The sequence below is a fragment of the Pleurodeles waltl genome, chromosome 5 (assembly GCF_031143425.1).
Source record: "Pleurodeles waltl isolate 20211129_DDA chromosome 5, aPleWal1.hap1.20221129, whole genome shotgun sequence".
Lineage (NCBI taxonomy): Eukaryota > Metazoa > Chordata > Amphibia > Caudata > Salamandridae > Pleurodeles > Pleurodeles waltl.
This window is the reverse complement of record NC_090444.1, coordinates 1,177,001,468-1,177,022,825: the sequence shown is the minus strand read 5'-3', so window position 1 is coordinate 1,177,022,825 and position 21,358 is coordinate 1,177,001,468. Positions and strand designations below refer to the sequence as shown.

Genomic DNA, 21,358 nt, shown 5'->3' with positions numbered 1-21,358 from the left:
CACAGGTAGTACTCCTACCCGTTGAGTACCTACACGTCTGTAATTCCATTTCAGCCACTGAGTAAACACACATATCCAACTGTAATCTGTCTCTCCCCGGTCACCCAAATGGGCCGAAACTGGACCCTTGCTCTTATTTGATCATAACGTACAGCTGGGGTACCCGTATGCCTTATATAAAGTTTACTCCATCCACAAATGTCCTTTTGGGTTCTGCCAATGATTGTCAAGCTAACAGTTTATTTAGGTAGGGAGAAGCTAAGAAATGTTGCTGTTCTGTGTCTCAGGATGTAATCACTGGAACCAATTAGACTGGCAAACAGCTGGGTCAACGGGACCTATGCAGACACCCCATTCAAAATTAAATATATACATTTTGCTCTCACATGACTGGGGGCACATCACAAACTGCACTGTGCTCCCTTCTCACTCAAGCCAAAATATGCAGTCAACAATGCCAAATGCTTGAAGCCATATGTTTGTGTTGATGATCAACCATAATGGAAATAGAAACAGACAACTACCATAATCAGCTTTAGGCTTCGTGTGTGTGCACGCACTGTCAGGATTTAGGAAAAATGTATTTAAGATTCCAATTGTCGAAACAGGCCTTCCACACAATCAATATACTCATTACACTAGTTTCTTCACTTTCCTTCCAAGCTGTATCAATCTCTTTAGTCCTCATCCCCCCTCTAGGCAATAACCCTACCTCTGTCACTTTCACCAGGACCACAGGGTTAATTGCAGCAGGTAAGGGGGTGGGGAATATGAATGGGTGGAAATGACCGATTGTGCAAGGAAACGAAGCGAGCAGTGCTGATTTGAGGAGTTTTGCCACAGTTGCATTTGGTTCCCCAGTCCCGCCACAACCAAAATACACTCCATGCATCCAATTTGGAGCTGCTGTTCAGAGACAACTTTTAGCTCATTTGTCAGTCACTCTCCCATCACTACTCAATGATTGGCAGTGGCCCAGTAATGCAATACCCCCGCCACTCCCGTTGTGCCTTATTGGCTGTTCCTGCACACCCCATACACCGTGTTACGGCATTTGTTACACACGAAACCCAGACCTATTGGCTTTTCTACTAAATGTTGAGAATGTTGGGCAGTGGCGGCCTGTCCTTTAGGGCGGAGGGGCTACGCCCCCCACCTTTTGCCCCTCATGAAGAGTGTCTGTCAGGCTGAACAAAGGTCAGCCTGACACACACTCTCCATGTTCAGCTCAGGCAGCCAGGAGCAGACATGCGTGTTTTGCGCACACTCCTGGCTGCCTGAGCTGAACTTTGCTGGGCTGAGGAGGTCACAGCTCCTATGGGTGTGACCTGCTCGGCTCAGCAAAGGTGCCTCGAGGCCCTCTCCTGGATGATGAGGAAAGCATCACCAATTGACACTCTCCCTGGGTGCTTCAGGTTTAAGCCCTGAAGTGCCCAGGGCGAGTGTCAATCAGTGACACTTCATCACAGAGTGGGGTGGGGTCAGGAGTCTCACTGACCCCATCCCACTCTGTGACAGGCTTGGACTGCTGCCTTCCCTCATTGGCTGACCTTAGGAAGGCAGCAATCCCAACCCTCCTGTGACCTGGAAGCTGAAGGTAAGTGTGTGTGTGTAATGTTTTAAATTGAATGTTTGGTGCGCGCGTGCATGTTTCAGTGTTATGAGTGTTGTTAATGGATGTGCGTGCGTGTGTGTGTGAAAGAATGAGTGTGTGCGATCTTTTAAAATGAATGTTTGGTGCGTGCGTGCATGTTTGAATGGTTTGTGTGTTGTTAATGGATGTGCGTGCGTGTGTGTGAAAGAATGAGTGAGTGTGTGTGTGTGTGTATCCCGCCCGCCTCCCTCCTAAAGCTGCCGGCCGCCACTGATGTTGGGTACAACGATAACATTAGCATATCAACAATAAGTAAAGGAAAATGCTGCTCACTATCATGCGCATGCACTTCTTGTAATAAACGAGTACTCATTAAGTGAGGGCAGTAGTTAGAATGTCGACAGCATCTGACATGAGAAAATGGCACTCGACTTAAGAGATTTCATACTGGGTGGGGGCGCTGTAAATCTTAAATTCTCTGAGTTTTTGTATTTAAACACGCACGCATCACAACAATTTTAGCTCAAGAAGGTAAAGCCTAATTGGTCCAACTCATGTGGATAACCAATGTCTGCCACTCCTGGTCCGACCTCTCCTACCGGTAGTGGTGCGGTGCGCTAAGAACCCTACACAATCCCTCAGTTCAAGTGTCTGCCGCCTGTCCTGAATTTCAAGGTCCATTTCCAAAGGCATCCGCCCACTGCCTTCATTTTTAGGGTCGAGCCTGTGTTGCATGCGCTCGCACATGCGTATCGCAGCGAGACTCTTTAGTGTTCAGAAAAGGGCTCAGAGCCCTGTCAACTTCACGTCAGTGTTTTTTATTGGTTCGTGGGCTTGCCTAATAAAATCTGCTTGCTTTCATTAGTCGAAGGCACACATACGTCATGCCTTTTCCGGTGGCTAGCCCTCCTCGAGCACAGCGACCAAGTACAGAAAACATGCGAGGTTCGCTGTTTTCCATCGGGCTCGTGGACTTTTTTCTCTCTAATTTACGAGCGCTTTACATAGTTAATTGCACTTTTTCGGATTACGTATGTACATGCACTTTTGCCCGGTAGGTGAAAAGTCGGGTTAGGAGTTTACAACGCTATCAACTCTAACATGAGCAAACGCGAGACCAGTTGCATTGCAAATGCTTGTTTTAAACTCCTAACATGCATATGTTGTCCCTCAAACGTTTTAACAATTCAACCCAAAGTAAACTTTAACAAAAAAAAAAGCGACTTTCAAAAGGTAGATTTCTAGTTAGTAATTGTTTTGCGTGAGTGAGGTTTCGGAGCCTCGTTTGGAGTAATGCGCGGTATATACACAATGATACCACATACCATACAGCGGTACCTGTTTTCTCTGCACCATGCGGGCGGTAGTCCGGGACGTTGTTCGATGTGTGGGGCAGTGGCGCATGGACCATAACTAAAGGAAGGGAATGGGCTCCCTAGCTGCTGTCTGAACCGTGAAATACAGCAATAATCAGTGTTCAGCGGGTCTCGGTGCCACTGCACCTGCTGCACCAATGGAAGCTACGTCACTGGTGTGGTGCGGTCGCCTTACCTTGCAGTTCCTGTCGTCGACCGTGGTCTCGTTGAACTCCTCGCCCAGCTTGAAGCTGATCTCCGTGGTCTTGAACGTGCTCTCGGTGCGGAGCACCATCTTGTCGCCGTCCTTGCTGATGATCTGGGAAGGTTTGGTCACATTTCCCATCTGCCGGGTGGCGAAGTTCACTCCTACGGAAAAGAACGGTACATGGAGTGAAGAGGGCAGCGAGGACCAGCAGAGGGCAGTGTGCGAGTGGCCCGGGTGAACCAAACGGAGAACGGGAAGGTGTGCATACGACGCGGAACAGGGTCCACAGGTCCGGGAGTGTGTGTGTGTAAAATACGTGTGTGCGGAAAGTAGATCCCCCTACTCAGAAAAGGTTGGATAGGAGGTATGCGGGTCATCGACCAACACGGGACATAATATAATGTGTTAATGAAGAGCACATTCACCCTTGGGGCCGAATAACTGGTGTGGTTACAGGCTCCCAGAGTGGGTACATGAGCCTAATAGGACCAACGGTCCCGGACAGGAGCGTTGGAGAATGATGGGACGACGTGTGGTGGGTTGTATATTACCAAACTTACTCGTGCGCGAGAGTAAGGCGTGGGGGGGGCGATCGGGAGAAACACAGATTATTGAGAATGCATCCGAAGCAAGGGGTGAGCATGTGTGAGGAGTACAGTAACTTCAGTCACCGCCGGTGAAGCTTGCGCATCAATCAGGCAGGTTACCTACGTCGCCCAAATTAAGATGGTACGAAGGAAGCAAGGGGGCTTGAAAATCCCCCTAGCACTAACCTCTCTGCAAAGAGCATAAAGATTTGGAATAGCAATTCAAATTGCACATTATAACCACAATTGAAGAATTCGCAACAAAGCTTCCAACGCGGTAATGTGACAGGTTTGGTATATAAACAGGACCACCGAAATTATGTGGCTGGTGCGGACCAAATTAAGCAGCAACAAAACGCAAACTATTCAGCACATTTTGCTGGTAGTATTATTTTATTACCTTGTCATCTGTTCACATGTTAAGACTGTCTGGGCAAAGGTTTCAACTCCTTAGTTCTAGATTAACACCAAAACCCAGACATTTGCAATTGCAAGTGATCACTAAATATTTGCGAGTGGCTTTCCTTTGCTGGGCCAAAAACACTGCTGCCTTTTTTAGCACATTTTGAACGGTTTGAGCTGCATACATTATTTTTGTTTAAAATGTACAGAGTACGCAGTAGATGATGGACTGTGAGGCAAATGCGGCTAATCCATAGTTCTACCAAAAACGCCATTTTCGCAGAATCGCATAATTCTAGTGTCTCTGTATAGTAGAGGCGACGGTTCGGACCGTACTTCATCTCCACAGAACTCACCGCATTTCGGAAAGCTGCAGGTCTGCTGCGGCCGACAGATACTGGGCCAATGTATCATCTCCACGCACTGGCGGGAGCGGCGTGGCGGGGCAGCAGCCTGCGTACGGAGGAGAGGCGCCAGGCCTGTTCCCCCATCGTGCGGCCTCATCCATCGACTAAATGGGTAGTGCGTGTCACGTGCTGGGCAGAAGATACACGCTCTAAAGACTTTATGACATGATGTGCACCAAGAAATGCGCATCCCATAGCGTTTTAGGTCAAGAATTATCCACCAAGTAAACTTGTCGCCTCTCCATGTCCACCGCCTCTGAAAAATGAGCACCAGCTACATTACGCATCTCGCAGAAAATGCATTTGAGTGAAGCTCATCTAATGTGCTGCCTGTGAGGCGCTCACCCCAAGAAAGACGGGTCGCGAAATGTGTATGAAACCATCCAGACCATTACAGTGGCTGCTGGATGATTCTGGCAATTTTACGCCGTTGCCGTGGGCAGCTCGAGAGACGCGCGTCCTAAGAAACGCAAGTCAAATGAAACCTACTGCGCGCGGGACGTGCGCGCCTACAAACGAGCTGCACGTGCTATGTGTTCCATAACTGGCGGGCAACGGGATGCCCGCTCGACGCCTCGTCAAGGGGTGTACGCGCTATACAAATACCCGCCACTTACCGAGAGCCTTCATGTACTCATCGAAGTTGACGCTCTCCACCAGCTTCCAGGTGCCGATAAACTTGTCGACCATGTTGCTGGACTTAGGGTGGCGTGTGGCAAAGGCTGGAGTGCTGCGGGCGCCGTCTACTGGGGTGCGTCAGACTGTAACGTTCCCGCTGCCCACCTAAGGAACACCCAGTGTCTGCGCTGACCCCGCCGCCCAAATCACGGCTATTATACCGCGGACGGAGCTCCTCTGTCACGTAGCGAACTGACAAGCCACGCCTCTCAACGCTCCCTCGACCTACAAGAAGCGGGTGCGCTTCGAAATATTTCAATACTCCCGCTGATTGGCTCAGGCCACCCAGTCGGGAGGGAGCGAATAGTTTCGCCCCCCCTCCCCCGGACCTGTGACTTAAAGGCTGCTTGGTGGGGGGGGGGTCACTATGCGCCAAGACTGTGCATTCAGTCTGTCTGTATTACAATAAGTCTCTTTTTACGCATTTTAAGTACGTTAGTGTGCAGATGAACACACACGCAGTGACTTTAGGAGGCGGGTTTACATCGTGATTTGGTGCTTAATTTTATATGGTGTCTTTCATTTTTTGACTACTTTAAAAATAACGGAACAACGATAGACCATATTTTTCTTGAGTGCGGAATTGGAAGGCCGATCCCAGCGTTACCCAATCCAAAACGCGAGTTTTTAAAGGTATCAATTCTTCGCGCTGAAATGGTTTTAATTTATATTTCTTGGGGGGAGTGGGGACAAATAGAGAAACGAGGTCTGTTGACAGCAAAACGCTGGGGGAAAGTGGCCATCGATACACCCCTCTAGCATTTGAGGCATGTGGTACGGCCCCCAATGACGTAGAGGTGTCCAGTTGGTAGTGTCGATTCGGCTTGGAGGGAAGCTGCTTTTCAAGGGATAGTGTGCATTGGAAAGTTTAATCTTTTAATTTTCATTATGGAGCGTAGCCGAGAGCTTGCTAGTTTTTGCAGGCGGCTAACGTCCCGGGAGCGGTAACGGTGAGTAAGGCTGCACATTTTTGGAGCCGAGAAACAGGTGTACTTGGGTTTTGCTGAAAGTAGCAACTCAGCCATATTTGGCATGCACGCTACTCAACAATAGACATGTAAAAATAGGACAAGCACTCTTAAAAACAAAAGGTTATTTTTCTGCAACATTTGTGCTTCATATTTATACATTTGATTGACTGTGATATGGCACTTTTTCCTCCGTCTTCAGTCTAAGGCGGTAGTAGCTAATGACCTCGGGGCGGTGTTAATTCCATGATTTTGTTGCTTCTCACTGGATCGCGGTTGTGTACAAACAACAACAAATAACGTCTAATGATTAAATGTAAAGGTCATTAGACTTCACAATGCAAACCCAGAACGGTTTAAAACAAGGGTGTATGTTGGTCCCGTTGCTGTTTCTCTTGTACATTTCAGATTTAGCTAGCTATTTAACTCGGAGCGTGGGTTTCGCCTCCATATTGGGAGGAAGGCTGATAACCTGTTTACTATATTCAGATGATATACTCATTCTCGATCGGACGCCTTATAGCAATTTACAGAGGCCCTCTTTCTAACAATAAATTGCTCTAAAAGTAAAATTCTGTGTTTCCATGATAAAAAGAAGTATGACAAATTCAGCTGGTCATTGGGAGCACAGAATCTAGAAAGGTTAAACTCGTACACATTTTTGGGAAAAATTGTTTGCTGGAACCTCAGTGACAGGGCGCACATAGAACACAACCTAAGTAAGGCACAATACCAAGCTAATGGCTTGGGTGCCCTTTATAAGGCGACAGTCAGGAGACATTTTAAACACCTTTTAGAAGTATGACGAGGAAAGATACCTCCTTCCTTACTTTATGGTTTAGAGAAAGTAAGAGTCTCTAATAGGTTTGTTTTTAGACAAGCTAGAGGGCTGTGTTCTTAGGAAATTAACATCTGTAAACTCAGCCCTCTCAGCAGCAATCCTAAGGCTAGAGATGGGTTTGAGAAGCTAATTAGTGCAAGGTCTGGCTGGGGTGGTGCGCTGGGTGATTAGTCTGGAGAAGAGTGGTCACGACTCTTTGAGGTCTTTGTTAAAGAAAGAAATTCTGTCTGGCAGCTGGGCGAAATACACTATTGGCAGGAATTTCATATATGGCACAGACCTATTACAGTTAGATCCTGCCTTTCTTCTGATACTCTCTCTGTCACAGCTAAAATCCACTATTAGACAAGCAACTTGGTCTGCAAGTCTTTGCTTAGATAAAAAGGCTTGTGCACACAGGCAGGGTTTCCAATCTGTAACAGACACTGTGTTATTGAAGGAAATGCAGCCCTATCTTATCTGGGACCTGCCACATGGGATCAGACGATTCTGGCTCCTATTACGACAGGGGCTGTTTCCTCTCAATACACTATGGGCTAGATGGCATGGATCTTCAGCGACTTGTAATTTCTGTCAGATTGGTATTCAGGACCTGAATCGTGTTGTTTTTATTTGCCCGGCCCTGCTGTCACATCGTCATAGATGGTTACACTCAATCTGCCTTCAACTTTCTTTATGTACTGCATCAGAAGTACTGCAGTCTTTTTTGACACTCCAAATTAATTGTTTTGCTGCAGAATTTGTAACCTTTTTTTAAATGCTTTTTAAAATTGTATTTATTATAATATCAAATTGCCTTGTAAGAAAGGGGAATATAACCGTTCATGAAGGTTTTCATGTGATTCATCTTATGGTATTTCTTTGTATGTATGTTTTTATGTGGAGCTCCCTGGGAGTTCTGTATCATAAATTAAAAAAATAACATAAACTGGAATAAACTAGACTTCACAACAAAGAATGTCAAGAATTATAGTGAAAACTATGGTTTATTGAAAGCTAAGACATTACAGAAAGCAAATAGATGGCACAGTCAGTCAATTAGTTGTTTGTCAAGTAAAAGCAAGAAGCTCCGAATAAGATGCAAATTCTGAAAAGCAGAACCGCCGGGCGGCCGCCAATGCAGCCGCACTCCTGCCGCGGTCATTATAAGATCCCCGCTGGGCCGGCGGGCGGAAACCTGGTTTCCGCCTGCCGGCCCAGCGGGGATCTTGGCTGCAACACAGGAGCCGGCGGTGTTGCGGCCGTGCGACGGGTGCAGTTGCACCTGTCGCGCTTTTCACTGTCTGCATAGCAGATAGTGCAAAGCTGCATGGGGCCCTGTCAGGGGGCCCCGCAACTCCCCTTACCGCCACCCTTTTCCTGGCGGTTCAAACCGCCAGGAAAAGGCTGGCGGTCGGGGACTCGTAATCCCCTGTGCAGCACTGCAAGCAGCGCATCCCAGGCGGATTATTACCGCCGGGGAAAATGTGGCGGGAAACCGCCGGCCCCGGCGGTGCGACTGCAAAATACCCAGGATTGCACCGCCAGCCTGTTGGCGGTGCAATCGCCAAAACAGCCCTGGTGGTCTTTGACCGCTAGGGATGTAATGACCCCCATAATGCATCTAAGTAAATAATCAAGAATCAGAGATCAGACAGCCATAGTATCACCTCTAAAGATCAGAGGAAAGTGAACCATGAACCTAACACCCTGGGTAAAGCTAATAGGTTGAATACAATAAGGTTACACATTTTTATGTAAATATGCAAAGGCCCAAAGATCCCACTAGCAATATGACAATAAGAACAATACAGCTTGAAATTACATTTTGTCTGCACTGTCCCACAGAACTTTACAGTACAGTTGCCAGCACTGGTGCTCCTGTGACACCTTATAGTTATTAAAAATTTTGATACAAGTTACGGTTATGTTCACATGAGAAACACATTGCATTCCCAATAGGTGAGGCCATGGAAAGCATTGACTTTGCATAAGAATGAAGCTTGGGAATGAAGCATCGCGTTGTACATGAGGGAATTATATTTGTCTTTCAGTATTGTTCCTGTGTTGTACTGAATGCATGATGTGGAAAGGCAGCAATACAACTGCATGTAGGAATAAAATGGTAACAGACAGCATCAGCTGTTATCTGTCAAAGAGTGAATACAGTTTTTTCATCCTCACATCATTAAATACTAAACCAATTGTAGGAATCATGAAACCAAATATCTCCTCTAGCACTTGCTCAGCACTTTATCTTTCTCTCTCCACAATTTAGATTCATATCATCCATGTGATAGACACAGGGAAACACTCAGTGTCGTATTTACAAGGAATGACTCATCGCTGCGCTGAGGCAGCAATGCATCAAAATTACTTGCGCTATGGCAAGCCAGGTTACAACGCCATGGATGCGTCATATTTACAGTACAGCGCACCATGGGGTAAGGTCCCAGGGATGCATCAGAAATTGTGACCCATCAGTGGGAAGGACTGTGAGAAAAGGCCTCTTTTGTCATGGTTTGCCCCCACTTCTTGCCTGGTATTTGATGTAGACTCAAAGCTGTTAGTGCCCAGGGTCCCTGCTAACCAGGTTCCCTGGGCAAGATGTCTTTCCTTAAAACTGTTGTGATGCATCTGCACAATTGGCAACAGCTTTAGCTGCCACTATAAGTCCCTAGTAAATGGTACTTAAGTACCCAGGGCATGTGGTACTAGGGGTAGGCCCATGAGGGCAGCAGCACAGATTGTGACACCCTCTAGGGCCGTGCACCCAGAAGCATCCAGCACTGCCATTGCAGGCTGAGTGTTCTGATGCAACCCCAAAAGACAAATTCGACATGGCACACAGCCTGTGTGTCCTGTCCACTACACACTGCATGCACCATAGATAAGTCACCCTTCTGGCAGGCCTTCCAGCTCTAAGGCAGGGTGCACTATATTGCATGTGTGGGCATAGATGCATGAGCAGTATGCCTCTACTGTGTCCTTGTCAAACCTGTGACATAGTAAGTTAACAGGGCAGCCATTTTAATACATGTGCTGGACATTGGTCAGTACGCGTTTCATAGCTACATGATGGCTACTCTAAACTATATGTTGTTTGGTATCAAACCACTCAGAATGATAAGTCCAAACTGGTACCGGTATTGGATTTATTACAAAATGTACCCCTGCAAAAGCTAACTACTCTGGCATGGTTGCTGGCCGTTCACAACCAGCCTGCCACCACCAGACAAGATTCTGGAATCCTAGAGTGAGAGATCATGCTCTCTGGGACCCAGAACAAAGCACCCCTCCCTCAGGAATGTGCACTGCCCTGCCAGCGAGTTTCACAGGGCTTACCACCCTTGAAACTCAACCCCAAGCCTTCTGCTAGCAGCAGATGTCTGCCCCGTTTCAAACCCCCAATTTTGGCTGGATCAACTGCAGGAAACCACACAAAGGACAGGAGGAGTGGTCATCTCCAGCTTCTACCACCCCTGAGGTGTTGCATGCGAGGTGACCCCTCCATTTAATTTTCCTCCATCTTGCATGGAAGGAAAATAGCCAATCAGGTGTAGGGAAGTTACCTCTGTCTACAGGAAGTGATCACTTAGTGGGTGTAACCACCCTATGTTAGATGACCCATTGGTCACTACCAGGTACTCCCCTAAATACTGCTAAATACAGTATTTAGTGGTCATCCCTAGACCATGAAATCAGATTCCAAGGACAAAAGAAGACTAGCAACAAAGACCCAAGGCTCGGGAACTGAAGTCCTGCTGCACCAAGGAAAGGCACCAAACCCTGCCTGCTGGACCCAGGACTCGACAATCGCAGTTGAGGGGTTGCTTGGACGTTGGACAGACTCTACAAACCCCCAGAGGACCTCCACTCTTCAAAAATTGCCAAAGATCTCCCTCCAGAGTGAAAGCATCACTCTACTGCAACAGGAGACCAAAGACCCATTGAAGGCCACTTCATTGATCAGCTTCTGCCCAAGGAACCGGATGCCGCAGCCAGACTAAACTCCACCCGACAGACTGTGAGGAAACCCTGCAAGTGTCCCAAGGTTGATTGCGCTGCGCCCTCCAGTGGCTAAACCGTGCAATAACCCTAGGTAGTGGTCACCTCAAGTCGGACACCAAGAAGGACAGTCCACTCCGGACTGTAAAAGGCCCAGGCGGAAGCCCCAGTCAATGGACTTCAGAAACCAACAGGACCTCCCACGAGAGAGCCCCTGCTGACCTGCAAGAAACCCTCAAAGAGACCTACCTCTTGCTTACAAGGACACCTTTGCGCACAGCTCATTGCTCACTGATTCGCTCCGTACCTGGCTGCACTGTGCCTGCACAGATGAACCAGCTGTGCCCTAAGGGTCCACCACCCCTTGCAACCTTGACACTCCAGGGGGACCCACCTGACTACAGCTGATCCATAGAGTCCACCAATGACATTGACATACATGTAAAAGGAGACATTGGTAAACACATTGCCTGATTTTATGTGCATTTTCAAAGTAATTTCTCCAGTGATTCCTATGGTGCACAATTACGCACAAAATACTATTTTTTATTAAACTTAAAAAATTAGTAACTTAAAAAGTACTTACTTGATTCTGATGATCTTTGTCTTAAAATAAATAAAAAAATCTAAATTATTTTTGTAAATTGGTCTTGAGTTATTCCTTTGAGTGTGTGGTCTCATTTATTGATACTGTGAGTACAACAAATGCTTTGCACTTCTCAAAGATTAGTCTAACTGCTCGACCAAGCTACTAAAAAAATTAGAGCATTAGGTGGTCGAGTTTGTACCTTGGTAAGTCAATGTGTGGTTGCCTGGACCACCTGCACAGTGTGCCTAGTTTTGCACACTGCATAGAGGGCCAGCCTCCTACAAGGATGCCGCAACACATCAGCCCCAAAAGTGGCGCATTGCTGAAGTTGGTCTTAAGACAAGCACAACTTCAGCAATGTTTAAAAAACCATAGGCAATACGTCAGTTCTGTTTGATGCAAGTAGCCTGTGTTGGGTCTAATGTAATAGAGTGTCAAATGTTGGAAAAGTCTAATTGGGCTCTATTACAGTTGTCCTGGATGTAATGCAGGCAAGAATGAAGTATGGCTATGTGTCACATTACAGTGGGCATAATCTACTTATGTGTACCTACATACCTAAGTATATGTGACATACTGTGTGACACTTGAATATGAGTGGATACCAGTATATATAGTAATTCAGTGGTTCCCAACCTTTTGACATCTGTGGATCCCCACTTTATCATTACTGGAGCCCTGGGACCCCAACTGAATCCTTATTGGAATCTGGGGACCACCACTGAGTCATTACTGAAAGCTGCAAACCTAATCTGACAATATTATTTAATTTTCTAAGTAGTTGCGGACCCCCTGAGGAGGCTTCGCAGACCCCCAAGGGTCTCCAGACCACAGGTCGGGAACCACTGTAGTAATATACAGTAGCAATACATGTATTACCTACCTTATATTTGTACTTACCTGTTGTGCTTTGGAGTATGCGTTGCTGGACTTGGGGACCCGTTCCTATGTGGATATGTGACAATCCTGGCCTGTCCCTTATATGGAGTGCACAGCGCAGTATTGCATTGCTGTAGTGGATGATAATGTTGCTTGAATGTGAATTTACCTTGAAAAAACAAAAGACAAGGCGTTTGGCAAAACAGGAACAGTTGGTTTAATCAAACACAAAGGCCGGAAGAACAGTTACAGAAACCTGGTTTGTGAACTATCTCAAAGCATAGTCGATCCGAGCAGTGTTTTACACATTTTCTTCGGGCATCATAAAACAATTCCAGCAAAGATACTTACAAATGCATTTACAAAAGAGTTTTGACACGGAGAGCCGGAGTGAAAAATCAGTGACCAAAGGTCTATTTATTTTTGCTGCAGCAAAGAGGACAGATTTACAACTGGCATCCCTGGCCCGAAGTAAAGTGTGCTGGCACGGAGCGTTTAACAGTGATATTTATAATCATACATCAAAGGATACATAAAGTAAGTAAATAATGATATGCGTCACACAGATATTTTAAGAAGGGAATCAGTTTCCACACACCGGTTCCATTCCCTGCTTTGTCCTCAACTCCCTTCTGCAGCTGCCTGACTTCCCACATTCTTGAGACCCTTCAAAGGATTGCGTGGTTCAAAATTATAGATATCAGCCTTTCCCTCCCTAAAATACAACAGCCGAGGTCGGTTAGTTATTTTTACCACATGATTATAATGAGTAACGTGTCCCAGCTACGGAAAGAGACCAGCTGCGAGCCCGTGGTATGGAACCAGGCTTATTTTACTTAAACAAATATACATAAGATAACATATGCGATAGGCAGTGCGTTCAGAGAGAGAACTCAAACTACATGTGTTAAAGGAAAAAGAGCAATACTAAATGGATTCTTAAAATTGACCCTTTTTGAGTTTTTCTCCCTGAACATAACCAACGTTTTTCAAAAGGAGTTCTAAATTTCCTCATATATGTTGAATTTTACTCCTACTTCCTTGGAATTGACATTCATGGGGACATAAATAACCGATGGATATGAGCAACCAGTATCTGTAGTGAGAATAGTGGGATCAATAGCCATTAGGGAATTTATCTCTTCTCTCTGCATCATAGTTCGATTTGTTTCTAGTATTTTAACTGGAGGAAGTTTACACAATTTTAAACAGGAACATAAAGCAGGTAAGCACTGTACTAACAGACAGCTTAATATAATAGCTATTATTATAAAAAGTATGTCTTTAAACAACTAGCCCCACCCACCGAGCCAAGACCATAACCATGGTAAGCTTAAATTGCCTCCTTCATATTGGCCCCCCTTTCAAATACCTGTACTGCTTCTTTTAGTTTCCCAATATCCAATTCTATCTCTGATGATTTGTTGACAAAGTAGCAGCATTTTTGCTGGTACTGATGTTGGATTAAAACACATACTCCTCCTTGTTGTACCGTAATCAAATCTAGAGCAAGCCGATTTTGTATCGCTAATTGGGCTGCAGAGTTTATTTCTAGCTGTACACTTCCTATGGCCTCCCTGGTGGCATTAAATTCAATGGCTAATTCAGCAGACATGTTCATCATTGCTAGCTGTAAGTCGAAATTTCCAAATCCTGGAATAAGAACATGTAGTACTTGAAATACCCAGTTCTTTCGTTCCTCCAATATGGGCGTCCCTCGTTTGTACCTATGAGCAAACCTCCCCATGCTAAGGGGCTGGGAAGATGATATATTTGATATCACAGTAATGTTGGGTGCCAAGTATGCCAGTGAACATATCCCTTCCCAGTTTAGAGGGAGTACTTTATATGCAGTTCTTCCACATACAAAATACATGCCTCCCTGGATTTGTGAATTTATAATGCTGTATTTTATTCGGGGCAAACCCACACCCTCGGGTGTGTCATGCTCAGAACTATTACAATACTTGTAATCCACCCATATTTCATTTAGCAATGATACATTTGCCCAGGGTGCAACATAAGAACATCTAGCCGCCCAGAGGGGGCCAAGGAAAACCCGTGACAATATTACAGGTGAATTCTTCCCATTTCTATCTTGTTCTCTGGAGGGATCATATAACAATCCTTCTGGATCTACCAGAACCTCCTCTCACCGACAGGTTCCAATAATTTACAGTGTAATTTTGCTGAGTCCCATTAATTAATGAAGTCCAATTTCTGTCTATTTTCTCCTCTCCTTCAAGATCCCAGTTCCCCGTTTTAATATCAAATAACAAAGTCTAAACACATTGTTCAGGTGGGACCTCCCCCATGTATTTTGCCTCTGGGTTTTGCCCGTAAAAATCAGTACCAAAACATATGGGAAACATTTTAAGTGTGACATTCTCTCCAGGAATCGGGGAAAGCTTGTATTCTGCCTGGGTATTAGGGAGCAAAGCACACCTAGGGTACCACTGATATTCTCGTTGGTCACATCTCCAAGTGGTATTTGGTACAAGACACACTTCCCCTCTTTCATATTCGTCTGGTGATACTGGTACTTCATAAAGGCCTATAGGGTCCTCAGGGTGTCTAGACAAGTGCCGGCAGATCCAGCAGTCAGTGAGACTTAGGCCCTCATTCTGACCTTGGCGGGCGGCGGAGGCCGCCCGCCAAAGTCCCGCCGTCAGGTTACCGTTCCGCGGTCGAAAGACCGCGGCGGTAATTCTGACTTTCCCGCTGGGCTGGCGGGCGGTCGCCTTCAGACCGCCAGCCAGCCCAGCGGGAAAGAGGCTTCCACGATGAAGCCGGCTCGGAATCGAGCCGGCGGAGTGGAAGCTGTGCGACGGGTGCAGTTGCACCCGTCGCGTATTTCACTGTCTGCACAGCAGACAGTGAAATACATGTAGGGGCCCTCTTACGGGGGCCCCTGCAATGCCCATGCCAGTGGCATGGGCACTGCAGGGGCCCCCAGGGGCCCCGCGACCCCCCCTACCGCCATCCGGATCTCGGCGGTCCGACCGCCGGGATCTGGATGGCGGTAGGGGGGGTCGGAATCCCCGCGGCGGTGCAGCAAGCTGCGCCGCCGCAGAGGATTCAATGGGGCCGCGGTACACTGGCGGGACCCCGCCAGTGGTGCCGGTCCGACCGCGGCTTTACCGCCGCGGTCGGAATCCCCATTGGAGCACCGCCGGCCTGTCGGCGGTGCTCCCGCGGTCCTCCGCCCTGGCGGTCAAAGACCGCCAGGGTCAGAATGACCACCTTAGTGTCTCAGCCAACTTTCCATGAACCTTTATCAATGGATGTAAAGTGGGATTTTGCAACAATGATGCAACACCGCTGGACATTATACATATTAACATGAGGGTCACTAAGTACTTCATTATTGTTTTGTAGAAATAGTTATAAGACCACTCTTCTCTATTCTCTCGAGGGATATTTGACCTGCCAAACGGATATATTTTCATAATTTTATTCTACTCTCCTCCTTGTTCCTACTACCTTTCTATGGTGCCGTTTTACTTGTCTCCACCACCTATGACTGTTTAAAAATATACCCACACAATTTCCAAATCTGCAAATGCAAAATATTGAGACCACTATACTAATAATCATATATATATATATGTATACAAATAAGTGAGTTTCCTTCAATGTTCATAATCCACTAGAGTTCAGCAGCGCCGTGCTTCCCACTCTAACAGTTTGGCTGCACTAATTGGTCCATAAACTAGTTTTTCGAACACTGGACAATAGGCGTTGGCTTGATCCTGGGTCCCTTGGTCGCTCCTTGACGAGTTTTTACTCCTGATGAGAAATCAACTCTTAGTGAGTAGGTCGCGATACTTCAAAGCTCTTCTTCAGTATAGTTCGTCAGTTTGTTCAGTGTTTCAGAAAAATGAGGGCAGAGGCCAGCAATTGAAATCAGATCTGTGGTGTGCTGGGTACTTAACAGAAAAAGGCACCTTCTTTCCCGCTGGGACTACAAGCCGCACCAACCCTAATGACTGGCCGCTTCTGTAGAACTGGAACTTGGTTTTTCTGGACAGTCACAGAACTGTTAACCCCACTTACACACTTTCTTATCGCAGTTAATTTTCTTGTGTCGTTGCACAGGCTAGTCACCCGTGTTCATGTTCGTGCTGAGGTTTCAGTCATCACAATCATTTACAACCTCGTCGCCCAAGGTGTGCGTAACAACAGTAAGGATAGCTCGTTTTAATGCTGGCACATCAGGGGCATCGGAAATGCCTGTGGCGGTGAAAGCGGGGAACTGTATTTCATGAAGGCAAGCGTGCCGTATTCTGCTGAGCAAAGGATTCCTTGGCCATTCAGAGAAGACCTCAGTTTGCAGTTCCAAGCTGGGAGCTATCAGGGTGAGGTAAATGTAGTTTTTCGTAGGGGTCACCACTTTACGCACCTTCAAAATTCTGTTCATTTGGGTGGGCGAGGATGCAGGTTGTATCGATCAGTTTGTTGATCTTCAAATAGCAAACCTTCGTCACTGGGTTGCTGTGTCACCTCAGGAGCAGCAATGGTAGTACTTGAATCATGTGGAGGTGTTTCCTGTCTCCCTACTTCTCTGTAATCAGGAGACAACGGTAATTCTGCTGCTGGAGTAGATTGCAGTGGAACTGGTGCACGCTTACAATGGCTAGCATGTATCCAGTTTTTCCTTCCTTCCACTCTCACTGCCGTCTGTGTTGCAAGCAGTACCTGGGCTGGCCCCCGCCACCTGGGCTGAAGACTGTTGGTTCTTTGGAAGTTCTTTGTCATAAGCCAGTCCCCCGGCTTGAAAGGGTGACCAGGGCCTTCAAGAGGAGTCGGTAGGCTGGCCTTGACCTGTTGGTGGATCAAACGTAAATCTTTAGTCAATTGTTTACAATAGTCTACAAACAAAGAATATTGTACTTCAGAAAGCTTCTTTGGTCATGGTACCCCCCCAGATATTGGCTGGCCTTCCCATGACTATTTCGTAGGGGGATAATCGTGACTTGCTACTGGCAGTCATCCTAATGGACATCAATGCTAGGGGCAAAGCATCTGGCCATTTTAAATTGGTCTCCGCACAAATCTTAGCTATTTTGCTCTTCAAAGTGTAACTATACCTTTCTATAAGGCCCGCTGATTGTGGGTGATTGGCAGCATGAAATCGCTGTTTGATGTTAAGGGCGGTACAGACTTTTCCCATTACCTCATTAGCAAAATGACAGCCATTGTCACTCCAGACTAATGTTGGTAATCCGTATCTAGGAAAGTACTCTTTGAGTAATATCTTGGCGGTAGAGAGGGCACCATTGTCTTTTAATGGGTAGGCCTCTATCTATTTTGAAAACATACATATTACCACTAACACGTATTTCAGTTTGTTACATGGTTCCATGTGAATAAAATCCATCTGTATAGCCTCAAAGGAGAGACCAGGAGGGGAAAAATGGCCAGGGGGCGTAGGGGTCCTTTTCCTGCATTGTGCACTGCACACACCATACAACTTTTCACCAGGTTATTAGCAGCTTTGAATATCATGGGATTACTCCAAACGTGGTCCAAAGTTGTCTTGATGCCTTGGGCACTGATGTGTGCAGGACTGTGGGCCATAGTGACCATAACGTGTACATAACAAGTAGGTAACATCCATATTCTTCTGTCTGTGTCATCTGTGTAACAACCTTCACTGTCTAGTCTACCGTTCTTCTCCCACTGTTCCCTTTCCTCTGCTGTTGCTTCTGCTTGAATATCTCTGACACACTGCAAGGTATTTTCTAGTACTTCGTTCTTGGGCTCCCCACTGATAGTACTCTCAACGTATGCATTGTCAAATGGTGCTTGTGCTGTTGCTTTCGCAACAGAATCTGCACAAGCATTTCCTCGTCTATATCATCAGTAATTTTCTTGTGGGCACTACACTTAATGATTGCGACATGACAGGGCAAACCGAGAGCATTCAAAATTGCCACAATCAAGTTGCCATGATGAATGGTAGTGCCATGTGATGTGATAAAGTCTCTAATTGCCCAGAGTCGCCCAAAATTATGAGCTACTCCAAACGCATACTGGCTATCAGTGTAGATATTAACACTAAGATGTTCACTTATTTCACAAGCTCTGGTGAGGGCAATTTATTCTGCCGCCTGTGCCGAATTTTGCGTGATTCTATGAGATTCAACCACTGTTTTTAATGTGGTGATGTCATAGGCTGCAGTGGTTGTACCGTCTGGTAACTTGAAGCAAGACCCATCTACAAACAGCTGCCCCTGTGGGTCAGATAGGGGAGTATTTGTTAAGTCTACCCGTCCCTTGGTTTCTTCCTCAGTGGCAAAATGCAATTATGATCGAATTCCACATTGTCCTGAGGGAGGGGTAGTAACGTAGCTTGGTTCAAGACATTGCACCGCTTCAAAGTAATATTTGGACTGAACAATGTTAATTCATAACCCGTTAGATGAGCACTGGTGAGGTGCTGCGTCTGTGTCTTGTTTAACAAAATATCAACTGCATGAGGAACCATCACAGTGAGCGGATTGCCACCAAAAACCCCTTCACTTTGTTTCACCGCAGCAGCTGCAGAAGCCACCCCTCTAAGACAAGTAGGCAATGCTTGCGCCACAGTGTCCAAGGTGGAAGAGAAGTATGCACAAGGGCGTTGTCTCCCACCTTGATCCTGTGTCAAAACAGACAATGTACAGCCATGCTTTTCATGCACAAATAAAACAAATGGTTTACTGTAATCCGGATTACCCAATACAGGAGCAATGCACATCGCCTTTTTTAGTTCCTGAAAAGCCTCCTCACATCTGTCAGTCCAAGGTACAGGAGAGGGCACATCTGAAAGTGTCAGAGCAATCAATGGTTTTGCTGTAAGTGAAAAATTTGGAATCCACTGTCTGCTAAAGGATGTAAATCCCAAAAATGCTCGGACTTCAGAAGGGGTGCGTGGTGCAGTCATTGTATGAACCAGTTTTATTCTGTCTGGATTTAATCTCCTTCCCTCCTTAGAGAGGAGGTGTCCTAGATAGGTGACCTCCTCTCTACAATACTGCAATTTTGGGAGGGACACCTTATGTCCCAGGGATGCTAAATGATGTAATAATGCAACAGTATCAGTTTTACATTGTGTCATGGAATCTGAGGCAATTAAAATATCGTCAATGTACTGCAACAGTGCAGAGCCTGAAGGTGGATTGAATTGATCTAGTTGACGTTTAAGACATTGACTGTATATACTGGGACTCTCCAGAAATCCGTGAGGAGCTCTTGTCAGTGAGAATGATCTACCAAATATTGCGAAACTGAACAAATATTGGCTTTCTTCGGCGATTGGAATACTGAACGCATTCTTCAAATCGATGACGGAGAAGTAACACGCAGTGGGTGGGACCATGGTGAAAAGACTATTCATGTCTGGGACTACAGGAAACTGGGGAATTACTATTTTATTTATTTCTCGGAGATCAATAACTAATCGATATACTGTGTTATCAGTAACTGATTGTTAAACATCTGATCTATTAGCATCACTTTGCTTCTTGACAACAGGGAGAATTGGGCTGTTGCAGGGGCTGCTCACTACTTCCTTTATTACACCTGCATGCACGAGGTCAGAAATGACTGCCTTGAGCCCTTTTTCGCTTGCTTTAGGTAATTTGTATTGAGGAACACGAGGTAACCGGGCACCTGGTTTAATTTTTATTACAATAGGGTCGAAATCCATAATGCCTACATCATTTTTGCGTTTGGACCATAAGCAAGGGTCTATTTCCGCTAGCCCTGGGGGTAAGTCGTATACCTGTGAAAACATACACCGGGTAGGGACAAATCTATCCATAGTTACATAGACACCATCCGTTGAACAGTGAATAACTGCATTTAATTTCTTTAACATATCTAATGCAAACAAGTTTTCATTGCAACCTGAGGTTAAAGAGAGTGGCGTATGTACTGTAAATGGTCCTACAGTTACTCATAGGTGCTGAGATGGGGCTCACCACGGGGATCCCAGAAATCCCAATTGACGTGGTATGAAGCCCAGACAGGGGAGCCCCGGGGACTGCAGCATGTGCAATTGATGTTCTGGTGGCGCCAGTATCTAGAAGAAACTTATGGCCCTCTCCTTTGATTTTTACATCGATATAGGGACCACTCTGATCTACAGTAATACTTACTCGCCCCTGGCCCTGTCTGTGGCTGTCCTAATAATTGTATAATTCAAAAAAAGAATCATCAGCATAATATTGTTGTTCAAATGCATTGTCAAAAATATTAGTGTTATGCAGGACCTGGTTTACATTCTGCGAATTCTGACCATTTCTACCTCGTCCTCGTCCTCGCCCTCGTGTATTACCTGACGCATTCCCTCTATCAAGTGACATACTCTGCCTTCCTTCCAGTAATGGGCAAGTATCACGCCAATGGCCATCCTGTTTACAGTAGGCGCATTGGTTGATATTCAATCGGCGGTCTTGGGGTGGTGCAGATACACCTCTGCCTCGACCCCTTCCCCGTCCTCTTGGTGAACCACCCCTTGGTTGAGGGGTGATGTCCCGCTGGGGATATGCCTGCTGTAATAGTATCTTTTTCTTCAATTCTTTTACTGACTTCTCATTCTTTTCTAATTCTTCCTTATACCTGCTCTCATAATATTGTGCCATCTGTAAAATCTCTGCCTGTCCCTTCGTCAGCCACGAACTCTGTTGCTTTTAATTTTTGTGATATTTCAGGTAGAAGGCCATTAACAAAGCGTTCCACAAATAGCATGATACCTTTTACGGTGGCGAGGTCTTGACCGCTAAAATCTATGAAAGCTTGTTCAATTCTAGTAAAATAATCTGGGACATCTTCACCTATTTTCTGTTTATAAGTGTCAAGTGTTCCCCAATCCACA

The 21,358-nt window shown here is 46.0% G+C and overlaps 1 protein-coding gene across 2 annotated transcripts in view; it reads right to left on the bottom strand.

Moving 5' to 3' along the window:
• FABP7 (fatty acid binding protein 7) overlaps nucleotides 1-21,358 on the bottom strand; it is a 178,077-nt gene that overhangs the window by 8,227 nt on the left and 148,492 nt on the right. The window contains exons 1-2 of one of the 2 annotated variants that reach the window (XM_069235413.1): nucleotides 5,171-5,396; nucleotides 3,146-3,318 (exon numbers count right to left, since the gene is read on the bottom strand). In XM_069235413.1, coding sequence (XP_069091514.1) covers nucleotides 3,146-3,318; nucleotides 5,171-5,243 — 246 coding nt within the window. In that variant the 5' untranslated portion in view covers nucleotides 5,244-5,396. Of the gene's footprint in view, nucleotides 1-3,145; nucleotides 3,319-5,170; nucleotides 5,397-21,358 lie in introns of those variants that run through there. The other variant, XM_069235412.1, reaches the window with a different exon arrangement.